General features: G+C 36.5%; 1 protein-coding gene across 3 annotated transcripts in view; it reads left to right on the top strand.

Moving 5' to 3' along the window:
- The window catches only part of snx29 (sorting nexin 29), a 160,006-nt gene that overhangs the window by 104,463 nt on the left and 43,438 nt on the right, over positions 1-12,105 (top strand). For 2 of the 3 annotated variants that reach the window (XM_066664499.1, XM_066664498.1), the window contains one exon: positions 105-245. The exons of the other annotated variant lie outside the window; for it this stretch is intronic. In XM_066664499.1, coding sequence (XP_066520596.1) covers positions 105-131 — 27 coding nt within the window. In that variant the 3' untranslated portion in view covers positions 132-245. Of the gene's footprint in view, positions 1-104; positions 246-12,105 lie in introns of those variants that run through there. 3 annotated transcript variants of the gene reach the window in all.

The following is a 12,105-nucleotide window of genomic DNA, read 5'->3' as shown; positions in this document are numbered from 1 at the left end:
ATTTGCATGTATAATTTGGTTTCTATACAATATACCACTTCTTGTTAAATCACTCCAAATTAACTTGTTTACTCTGTAACTGAATTATTCTATCTCTATTACAGTTAAAGAAAGCAAGAATGACAGACTGACAGAAAGACATTTTCTACTATTACCATTATTTTACCACTACTGCTGAAAATTAGAGCCTCTCCATATCTGCATCTCTGTACCTAAGTTGCTCTGTTTTATCCTTTGATCATTTTGTCCAGCATAGCTATTAAATTTTTTTGGAAAAAACGCTTTTTGACTCCTGTTTCCGGGAAAGATTCAGTGATGCCTTTAGGCAGTAGAACCTGTCTGTCTCTGATTGTGTCAAGTACAAAGCTCTTTACACCCTTTCTATCTTTATTTTCAAATGTCACTTTTTGCCCACTGATACAAAGTCTGAAACAGCTGGGTTATCTCTTTCTCCTTGCCGCATTCTTCCAATTTAATTTTTTGCAAGGCATAAGTTTTTTCTTTTATCTGCATTGATGTTTTTATCTTTTGTTTTTTGAGCATCCTGAAGTCTGCCAGAAGAGAAACTTGCACCTGACATACATAACTTTTTTTTCTGGTTAAGAGGTCCAAAGTAAAAAAAAAAAAGCTACTAAGTAAAACAGCTGGGTGAAAATCATGGTGGTTACATTTTTGACAAGTGTAAGCACAGTCATGCACTCAAACAAAAATACTATTATTATTTTGGAGTGAGGTATGTCACTGTAAAGGTTGCACACCAGGCACAAATAAACAATCATAGAAATAGATAGGGATACTTACTTTTAACAGTAGATTTAAGCCTTACCACTATATTTTTATATTTAATAAAACTGAACACGAATGCAGATTTGGATTAAGACTTTAGTTTTCTTGAGAAATACAAAGAGCTCATGAGAAGCGTGCTTATTCAGTCAATTTTCTTTTAAGGACCCAGGCAGAAGGCTGCATTGTGTTGTCCTTGGGGACAACTTACTGGAATTCCCCATGACTGGGACATGAGGGCTGACCGAAAAATATTATCAGCAAATTCATGTGGAAACAGAAACATTTTCCAGAGGACACATTTTCCCTTCTATAATTATGCCCAATGAAACACGATTTGGCTGGCTTTGTCATGACTATATATAAAGTGTAACTGATCTTCAGTATTATTACTGCTGCTTTGTTTTACTATGAAACATTTCACTACTTCTTATATAATGGAAAAATATAAAAGCTCTTACAAAATTACTTGCTCATGCTTAAATAATTTACTGGTGAAAGAGTTATTTAAAAATATGGTTTAAAGATCTTTCAAATAATTGTTCAGGCTTTGTCACTGAATCTATTTTCAGTGGCCTTTATGGCTGTGGTGCTGTGTGAAAGTAATCTGATTGTTTAAACTCTTGATATTCAAAATAACAGTCTGCCTTTTTAAAATATATTCTATATGTGTGTTTTTACATATGTACTGTGTTATTTCAGAGTTGGTCAGATGATAAAGCCCATAAAGACCTTGACTAGCCCAAGGACAACTATGAGATCTTTAAATACATTAAAAAGTCAGTTTAGAATGACACATTCAGTTCATAAGCTGCTAAATATTAAACTGTACATTTTAAATGAATCCATGGGGTGTTTACCTTGATTTAACACCTGTGGTTCAGCTTGTGAAAGACTTTGCTGATGAGTTTTATATGGTTCTCTTGTGCTGGATATGACATGTGTGTTTTTGTACAGCCTTGTCTCTGTGAAGGGCCAGTAGATACAGTGGCTCTAGCATTCAAAATTCACTGAGTCTTTATAAATAAGTTATTCCCTTTCATCAGCAAACCATCTGAACCCTATATTTCTAACTCAGCAAAGTCTGGCATTGTTTAAAATAATGACATTTAATGACTCTTCTGCCTCTGTCATTTTATTTGAATTTAGTATATATATCCCATTTCTGATTATTTAGTTTGGTTAAGCCAGGAAAGTGTGTGTTTATTAATGTGTCTTTCTTTGCCTGGGCCAAGAGAGAGCATAAGAGAGGCAAATAGAGAATTATGAGACTCTCCCATGAACCCTCTTCATAATTATATACGTTTACGATTAATGATTTCTGTACAGTTGTCATTAGATATGCACATATATTAAGTCACATCTATGGCATTTTTATAAATGTGTGTGAATATGGGTAACTTCATAATTAATGTCATCTCCATAGATGACCACTGAGAATGTAGTAATGTCTTTTATATCAATATCATTGCTCTATTTACTGACCAGTAAAAGCACATCATGACTGTTTTGTTCAGTTTAATGCAAGAAAACAGACAAAACAGACAGTTATGAGTAGTTTGTTATATGCTAAGCTGAAGTACGTATTTTGATAGATAGACGTATTTTTATTTTTTATTTTTTTGAGATTATTGGAAAATGCTGAGCAATACAGTGGTGGTGATTATGAAGATAATTAGAGTCATGATGCTTAGAACGATAATAACTATTAATGTTGAAAAATTGCACTTTTTGCTGCATTTTGCTCAGTGATTTTGATTTACGTCTTGTGCAGACAGTTTTTACAATAATTTAATCATTTTCATGGTTGTATTTCATGTAGAGAATTGGTGGATGATGAATAATTTATAATATAAGCATATTTATTCTCCTTCTGCTCACTTTTGGGGTATGCAACCTATGTGAGCTAAACAATGTTATAGCGCCTGAAGCAACTTCTTTACTCGTTTCTGTGTTATTCAGAAAAAAACTTCCACAGAACTCTGTGTAAGGATGAACAAAGAACAGGTGTTTATTCCAGACTGTATATGTGATGAAAACAAACAAAAATAAAACTTTTAACCAAGGTTAGTTTGTGTCAAATATAATACGCAACACAATCCGTAACGCAAAACCTGGCAAGAAAACTGTAAAAAAAGTATCCTCCTACCACTCACACTGAACTGCTTCAAGCCTTTCCAGCCCCAGCATTCTTAAAGTGACAGTGCACCTATTTTCTGAACATAAACAAATGATGCTTGAAGACATGTACATAAACAGACTACTACTAATAATAAAAAACATAATACTATGTTAAGCAGCAATAGATAGATATATACAGTTCTTATGAAAACGTTTATGAGCTATTTGTTTACATACAGTGAAAAAATATGGTCTTTATGTTTTGGCTCTTACACAACCTGATAACCAATTCCAATCCAGTGTATTTTTTGCTGCATATTTTAGTGTATGATATGGCCTAAAATGGTTTTAGACTACATTTGTTTTGAAAAAGAAGTGGTATCAGTAGGGACCTTATTACACATTGCTTCAATAACAGTATTTCCTCTTTTTGGTTTTAGATGTTGAAATATTATTGTGAAGGTATGTTTGCACTCAGCCACATATGCCTTAGTAAGATTATTTGTGGATGTAACTTATTCTTAAATTACACAGCTTGTCAACACTGATAACCTCAGATAGTATTGCAATGTAGTTATCTCAAATTGGTATGTTAACAATAAATGAATGGGTTTTTACTTCACATTCAAGTTCAGTTTCTCTTTTACCCAGAAAAAAGTGAAGAGCTAAAGCTCACGAAAAGTAATACTCCTTAAAAACCTACAGCTATTTATGAACATTTAAACCTTATATTCTCAAACATTAACTGATGGGTGTCTCTGTTTAAAGTTTCTGTCTCAGGAGAGTAAAGCATCTCCTCCACTGTTTAAAGTTTCTGTCTCAGGAGAGTAAAGCTTCTCCTACACTGTTTAAATAACCTCAACCAAACTCAGCTGGCCAAAGAGAAAGCCTTATACTAAGACCTTCTCACCTATGCCTCAAAAGCAACTAAAAGAAAATGCGAAGCTGAAGCAAGAGTTTTCAGAAGCAATAGATTTCATCAGCAAAATCCACCATTAAATAAATAAATACAGAAAACAAAGACTGGCAATATGAAAAAGCAAATAAGTGTGATATAAAGACAAAGAGTAATAAAGTAGCTAAGTAAGATTTTAAAAAAATTAATGAAATATAGAGAACATTTATAGATGTTCAACCTTTTTTTAAAGATCATGCTTTTCAGCTCTTTTTTTCCCACTTAAAATACCCCAAAGGTGTTTTTGTTTATTAGCATTACTTGTGAAGGATTCATTGTGTGTTTAGGCTCTTTATTGTTGATTTCTTGCCAAGTGGGAATCACCTTTTGCTTTGTATTTTGGTGTACATAATTGCAGACATAATGTCATCTAAAATAATCTTCTACCTCATGCCTATTGCAATTTGAAAACACTGCTTTCCAACCTTTTACACTATAAAGTCACTGTGGTAGGCTTGTTCAAGTGCAGGAAACATGTAAACTTTGTTTTGTGGACACACACCAAAGTGTTTGACTGGATGTCTTGTTTGGGCCTCTCACTGAGAGGCCAGTTTCTGAGCAGGAAACGGTATAAATAGCTTGAGAAAAAAAAAAGAACAAATTGTGTTCACAGGAATAGCTGCTCTGCCTTTGTTGTCTGGTAATGTGGTTCATCTGACACTTCCAAATAGCTACTCTGGTGAATGTTATCCTTAATCTGGAAAAATAAATAAATAAATAAAGTTAGTCCAAGTTAATAATCAAGTCTTTCACCACACCCCTGCCTACCCCTTCACAGCAACTGATTTTGATAACAATTTTAGGGTGATGAATATATTTATTACTGATTTAATAAATTCTGATGTAAATAAAGTGGAACCTCTACCTACGAACTTAATCCATTCCGTGACCCGGTTCGTAAGTGGAAATGTTTGTTTCTCGAGTCAATTTTCCCCTTTTAAAATAATGGAAAAGCATTTAATGCGTTCCAGCCCACCCCGAAAGTCATCCTTTTTGAACTGATATATGTTTACAAAACTCTCAAATTAGTAAAAAAAAAAAAAAAAATACATGTAGCATTACTAAAAATAAAAAAGAAAATTTCTCTGTGTTCTTTAAAATTGTATAGAGGCAAATTGTCACACACTTTTTTAACCTGAGTTGTTAATTACCTGAGTTACCTTTTTAACCTGAGTTACTTTGTTCCACTCAGTGCATGCAGGTGTGACAGATACATTTCTTATTGCTCCAAGTTTTTTCTCCCAGCTCTCTCTCTCTCATGACAATATTCACAGTGCATTATTATGAAATATATTATAAAATTATGAAAGATGTTTCTGTTTTATATGGCAAATTTTACATCTCCATAGATTTTTAGAGGAGAAAGTTGTGGTTGCAGGTAAGAAGAGAGAGGGTGGGCCCTATGTGAAGCTCTAATGAATTGGTATAGGAGATTTTACATCTTATCCTGTGTATATCCTTATTATAATTAGCTGGTTGGGGGTGGGTAGTCAAATTATAAATTTCCACAGCCTCAAGTCTCTGTCCTTCATTTTGCTCTGTAGTTTCTGTGTAATTAAATTGTGTAGTATCCCTTTGTTAAATCCATTACTGCTGCCTATCCTCTGCTCAGATTAGACAAGAAGCCTATTGGGCATAGAAAACAAAAAGGCAAACAAGAGGGTTATTTACTCCAAGACATTTGCCAAATTAAATGCTTGTTACGAAAGCGATGGTAATGCCCCAAATAATTTTTTCAGGTGTTTGTGGTATTGTTAAATAGGAAGGATACCGCTGGAAAATAGATGCCTTTCTTCCCCCTTTTTTTCTCCTGACCAAATTATATAATATATGCACAGTTTCTGAATGGCAAAGTGCTGGCCAGTTCTGGCTTTTTATCTGGGACTTTTGTCTGGCATTTGGATTTTTTCCTCATGATCAGTTGTAACTTGAGTTACATGTTGATTGACTCATTACATGAATTAGACTTGCCATTAACTGATAAAGAGCTCAACTCAGACAATATGCAGAAGGCTTGTGCAAGTTCAGTCTGAGAAATATAGATTCAAAATTTAGTTGCAGTTGTTTGCATGAAAGTTATTTTAAATGATTATACGGGCCCTGGGAAGGACTGGCGCCCCCTCCATGATGTGTTCTCGCCTTGCACCCAGTGATTCCAGGTAGGCTTCTGACCCACCACGACCCTGAACTGGATAAATGGTTACAGACAATGAATGAATGATTGATTAAAAGAGTGAATAATTATAATCAGTTTGCAATCTTAATAAGCAATTCATCAGTTTGGTTTTGAGCAGGGAATAAAGGTTCTTTTGAAATTTAATGGGTTGTGTGTACAAATTGCCCCATGTGTATTCTTGCTTTGAACGGGTATTTGTTGCTACAATTTCCTGGGGATATGGTTTCAAGCCCTGCCTTAGGTCACTGTCTGTGAAGGAGCTTGGTGTTTATTCCTTGTGTTTCTTCCAAGTGCTTGGTTTTCCTCTCACAATACCAAAACACATGTTGGTAGGTGGATTTATCATACAAAAGTGTTCATAGGTGTGTATGTTTGAGTGATTGTCTAAGCATAAATATCGTAAGATTGTAAGGTGTATGCCTAGCCTTTTTTTTTTTTTTTTTTAAACAAGTGAACTGATCAGTTTTTTTTATAAGTATTCTATTTATCGGCAAAGGTGAATGTGTTTATTTTTTAAAAAGATAAAAAAAAAACAGAAAATACATTCAAATGAATCAATAATAATTTACAATCAACAAACCTTATTGTAATAGAGTATATACAAAGGAGAATTCCCTTAAGCAAGGATGGACTGAACTAATATATGAATAGACAGAAAGGCAACCAGAAATTGGTTAATTTATTTATATTATTTTATTTTGTTGAGATAACAAAATGGTTCCTTACCAATGGTTCTACAAATGCTGGATGATTGCCTGTGGGAGGCTTAGCCTTGGATTGTTTCCTAGCACAGAGCGCAGACTTTATACCAGCAACATCATGTGTGTGACATGTGCACCTATATAAAATGGTATTACCTATGTCCTTCACCCTTGGAAATCTAAACCCAAGAGACAAGTGGCCCTGTTGCTGTTGGTGGATCTCTGTCGGTGGATCTGACTAAAATGTCCTGTTCAGGCTGGACCAGGGCTAACAAAATAGATGTCCCTTTACAGTTGTGACCACATTCATTCTGTAAATATCTGATATAAGTGTACAGAATGAACAAGTTGCTGCCAAGCAAATGCCAGAGGGCTGTATTCCTCAAAGCACAGCCCATGAGGCTAAGACACCCCTTGTTGAGTGACCTACCATCTCATAAGTAGGCGCAGAACCAGCCACTTTTTAAGCCAAAATAATGGCTTGAGTCACCTTTTCTTAGATAGTGGCCCACCAGCAGCACAGCAACAATAGCAGACAAAGACATTGGAATAAAACTGCACTTTAAAACTACCATTCTACTTCCAAAGATATATTTATACTGTTGGTACCTTTAGTGATTTTGCTGACCCATTTAGCAGAGACTATAACCAGCAAGATTGCAATTTTAGGTGAAACCAACTTCAGGGAAAGTGTCTTAAAGGGAGGCTAGTGGCTACCAGGGAAATTGTCTTAAAGGAAGGCTTACTTAAGGGTCCAACACCTAGAGCAAATTGCATTGTGGGCTACAAGGAGCCCTGTAAGGTGGCGTCATTTGAGAAAGCTAAAGACCCGCCCATGTTCCCCCAAGCACAAGCCATCCACTTCAATATGTTTAGCTCAAATACCAGCCCATACACTCTTATTGTAAATGCTCTAGTCCAAGAGGTGTAGGAGAAATTTCAAAACCACTCGTTTGGAAAATGGCACTGGAGAGCATTGATATCTGAAAAGGCATGCTCCTGTGTAAGAGGAACTTATCAGCCAATCATCCAGCTAAGGAAAGATTTTCATGCCCAAAATATGGAGATTGGGCTGCCTTCATGCAGCTGGAAAAGAGCCAGGGGCTTGCCGAATGGGAGAACCTTGAACCAAAACACACTGTTTTCGAAAACCAAACCTCAGAAAATAGCAATGAGCCTGTGCAATAAGCTTATAGAAATAAGTGTCCCAAAAGTTGAGGGATGTGAACTACTAGTTTTGATTTACTGACTCCTGGGGGAGCTTGATCATTCTCTGAATAGGCATGCTGTTGCTCTGGGAAGCAGCTTATCTCTGTGCAGTTGTGCTCACTGGGAAACATAAATGTGTGGTTGTAGAGGCACACTGACCTGTTGGCCACTGATCCTAACAGTTGACCTGGTGCAAAAGCAATTTCGGGCACAGTTATGTTGCATGCATCAGACAAGGGAGTTTGTGAAAGCCATATCTGTCACCATGTCCATATCAGGGCTACCATGAGGAGTCCAGCTCCTATGTAATGAAACTTAGCCTGTGGCTCACCAGGCATCCTTCACCATGGGCTCTGTCGCTGTCTGCTGCAGGGATGAATCCATAGCTAAGAGGAGATGAGGAATAGTGTTATCATTGTAACTAATTCTGACAACTTTGTCATCTGTGCACCTGCAAGCTTAGCTTTGCAGGATACGTCTGGCCATACTGCTTTGTCTGGTGAAACAACAAATAACTGCACACAGGAATCCAAAGAGCACATCTGATCCAAGCCAAATTTGGAAGCATTCACCATGTTTTGAAAACGCGTATGTCAGAGAGGTGGGATGCATCCATGTAGCAATAGATAAGAAGGAGTACATCTCTAGGGGAGTATCTGAAATGAACTTTCTCACCAGAGCTAGGCTGCACTGTATAAATGGCTCATTTATGGGTCTTTTTATGCTGTTTTATCTATGACTTGTGTTTACATTTACCAGCAGTGTAATTCAGCATCTCTGTTATTACAAACTTTAAAAAGGATTTAGCATAGTATAGACTTTATATACAATTATACATTATACGTTAACTTAAGAATTAGAAATATAGGCATATTAATGAAAAAAGTATTACATGTGAATGATAATTTGGGTATACAGTTCACTCTATACTGTAGTGGTCTGCAAAAGTCAGAAAACATGTGATAAAACAAGCCTTTCTGATTATGCACTTCTTAGGTCAAGTGCAGAGACTTTAAAATGATCCCACCTCCTCTTCTGAGTATCTCCACTCACTGAAATGGACCTGCATTCATATGAGCACAAAGACAATATAGAGAGTAAAACCAACACAACAAAATAGGAGACTACTGGGTAAAAATGGTGAAAATGAGAATAGAGAATTAAGTAAATGCAGTGTTAACCTTTGGTTCATTCTCATGTAAAGGAACAGGTGTTGAAACCCACCCTTCTGGAAAGTATTGTTCAGACAGGGTAAGAATCGTGCTGTGCTGTTTGTCCAAAGCATGTTACAGATTTTTAATTAAGACCCAACAGAACTGTGTTAAGAAATTAAGTTAAGAAATTCCTTATCCCTCCCAGATGTGGAAAAATTAGTTCAAGCTTTTATTACATCAAGATTAGATTATTGCAATGCACTTTTATCAGGATGCTCCAGCAGAAACTTGAGTAAACTCCAGTTAATTCAAAATGCTGCAGCCAGGGTCCTCACTAAAACTAGAAAATTTGATCATATCAGACCAGTCTTATCGGCCCTTCACTGGCTTCCAGTTAAATTCCATATTGATTACAAAATTCTTTTACTCACGTATAAATCCCTACACGGTCTCGCCCCTGAATTCTTGCGAGACCTCATCACGCACTATGAACCACCAAGATTACTCAGATCTCAGGGTGCTGGCCTCTTACTAGTACCCAGAATTCATAAGACTTCAGCAGGGGGGAAAGCTTTCTCCTACAAAGCCCCTCAGCTCTGGAACAATCTTCCAGCTAATGTTCGGGACGCAGACACAGTCACTATGTTTAAGTCTAGGCTCAAAACACACTTGTTCAGTTTAGCCTTTGGCAACTAACCTCTGTTTAGTTTAAGGTTGTCGTTTCAGGAACTCATGCACATGGGGAATCAGGGTAAACCCGGATGATGTGCTCACAATTTCTCTTGTTTGTTTCCCTCCTCCCAGTCTGTTAAAGTCAGATCTGTCACTACACTAATGAAAATATTTACATGCTCTTTTTCTCTGCTGCACTCAACTAAACTAACTGCTTCCCTTTACTGTTTTCTGAGAAAATGGTGGCCCATTGATGGAAGATTGTTTGCTGGATTCTCCTGCGGCCCAGACCAGACCAGACCAGCTGCTCACCTTATTATTAATATGTAGCATAATGACACTTCATTGGTGATCATTTAAAATTAAATCTATAGTTTGATCAGAGGAGGATGGGTCCCCTTTGTGAGTCTTGGTTCCTCCCAAGGTTTCTTCCTCCAGCCTTGAGGGAGTTTTTCCTTGCCACTGTCGCCTTCGGCTTGCTCGCATTGGGCTTTGATTTAAATGTTCTGTTCTGAAACTGTGAAGCTGCTTTGTGACAACGTCAGTTGTAAAATGCGCTATACAAATAAATTTGATTTGATTTGATAACTTGTGGAAAAGGGTTACAGCATGCCACTTTTTAATTAAATATGTGATTTGCTTGTTATGCTTGCCAATTTTTAAAATTGCCATGGAAGTAATAACTCCTCTGTGAAATAATATTTATGGGGGGGGGGACATAATTAATTGGACATGTTCCAGTGATTTATGGTGGGTAGCTTTAGAAATTATCATATATTTTACTGATTTTTATCCTTGTTAAAGATTCCATTTCCACTGGCACTGACCCTAAAAATCAAAATAAATAATCTGCAATTGCTGAGAGGCAATGATTGCTCTTTAGATCATGTCTCCATAAATATATATGATAATGAGGATAGTTTTGCTGTGGCTATGCTAGCTTTAATACACCATGATTTTGTCTTATGTTTTCCTCCAATTGAGACTGTTTGTCAATGTGTTTGTCACACTGTTTAATTTATAGTGTTATATAGTAACAACATCTGAAAGCTCTTGATTAATGAATGCCTTGTCTGATCTGGGTTGATTACATTTCATTTCAATCTAGAAAAGCAGCTTTGTCTAGCTTGGGGGCGGGGGTGGGGTGGGGGGGGGGATAATAATAATAAAGAAACCCATCCTGAATCTCCCAAGGCTTTGCATGGGTTTCCTCACAGTTTCGCCCATACATTCAGTCTGGCCCTGACAAATAATAAGCTGTTTTTGACATGTTCGCACACTCTAATGGATGGACTTTAGGGTCTAGTAGGTCACGTGATCATGGACAGTGAAGAACAAACCATAAGAATGATCAAAGCACTTTAACTTTGTGTATACAGTTTTATCTTGGACTGTAAAAATAAGATTGCATAATATCGCAGGAAAAATAGGCCTTACTGCAACTTACAAGACTTAAACCACCTGGTGTTAACATCTTGGTACCAGAAGACACATTCAGAAATCTTTTAGAGTCATGAATAGGGATCATGCTTAGGTGGGCCATGGTCTGGGTCCTGACCCAGACGCTGTCCTATCTGGACCTGGACCTGTAACTGATAAACTATTAAGAGCTGTTTAATTTTGAACAGTGTGTTTGTTTTAAGTAGTGTAACGCTTCTAGATTCTGCATATCACATATGATGCTTTTCATTATATGGGGCTGCATTATGAAGAGCGCTGTGACTCAAATGAGTGATACACAAAGGGCAGGGCTCCAAACACAACAGTTCTGGGGCCAGTAAAATAGCCCAAGGGACATGATAAAAGCTCTTTTGAGGCAATTTCTGGATGACTGTGTTGTGTGAGGTACATCCAGAAACTTTAATGAGAAGGGAACGTTTGCTGGTTGAAATTCACATAACGCTGAATATGGATTCTGTTTACGGATAAAGTCCGGTCCTTCAGCATAAAGAACCAAACAGCTTGCTGGTAATGGAAAAGCAGTAAAGTCAACTGCAAATACAAGACAAATCTATAGGGACTTTATTGACATATGCATTTTTTTTATTATTGTTTTATTTGTACATTTTACTTGACATGTTAAAAGAACATTTTATTTAGAGTATTTTCTGTAAGTATTTATAAGTATAAAGAACTTTTTGAAATGAAATTGAAAGTGTAATTTCATCTGACATTCAGATGTTAGCTATACATACATTTTGCTTTAACTATAAGCCTATTTCAGTGTACAGCATATGGCACCGATCATAATGCAAGTTATACATTATGTTCCAGACCTTGGTTTGAGAAAATGTTCTTTACCTGGACTGTAATGAATTTTAATTAATTACCCCC

Source organism: Hoplias malabaricus, chromosome 3 (assembly GCF_029633855.1).
Source record: "Hoplias malabaricus isolate fHopMal1 chromosome 3, fHopMal1.hap1, whole genome shotgun sequence".
In the NCBI taxonomy this organism is placed as follows: Eukaryota; Metazoa; Chordata; class Actinopteri; order Characiformes; family Erythrinidae; genus Hoplias; species Hoplias malabaricus.
The sequence above is the reverse complement of the archived record's forward strand: the minus strand, read 5'-3'. Positions and strand labels throughout refer to the sequence as shown.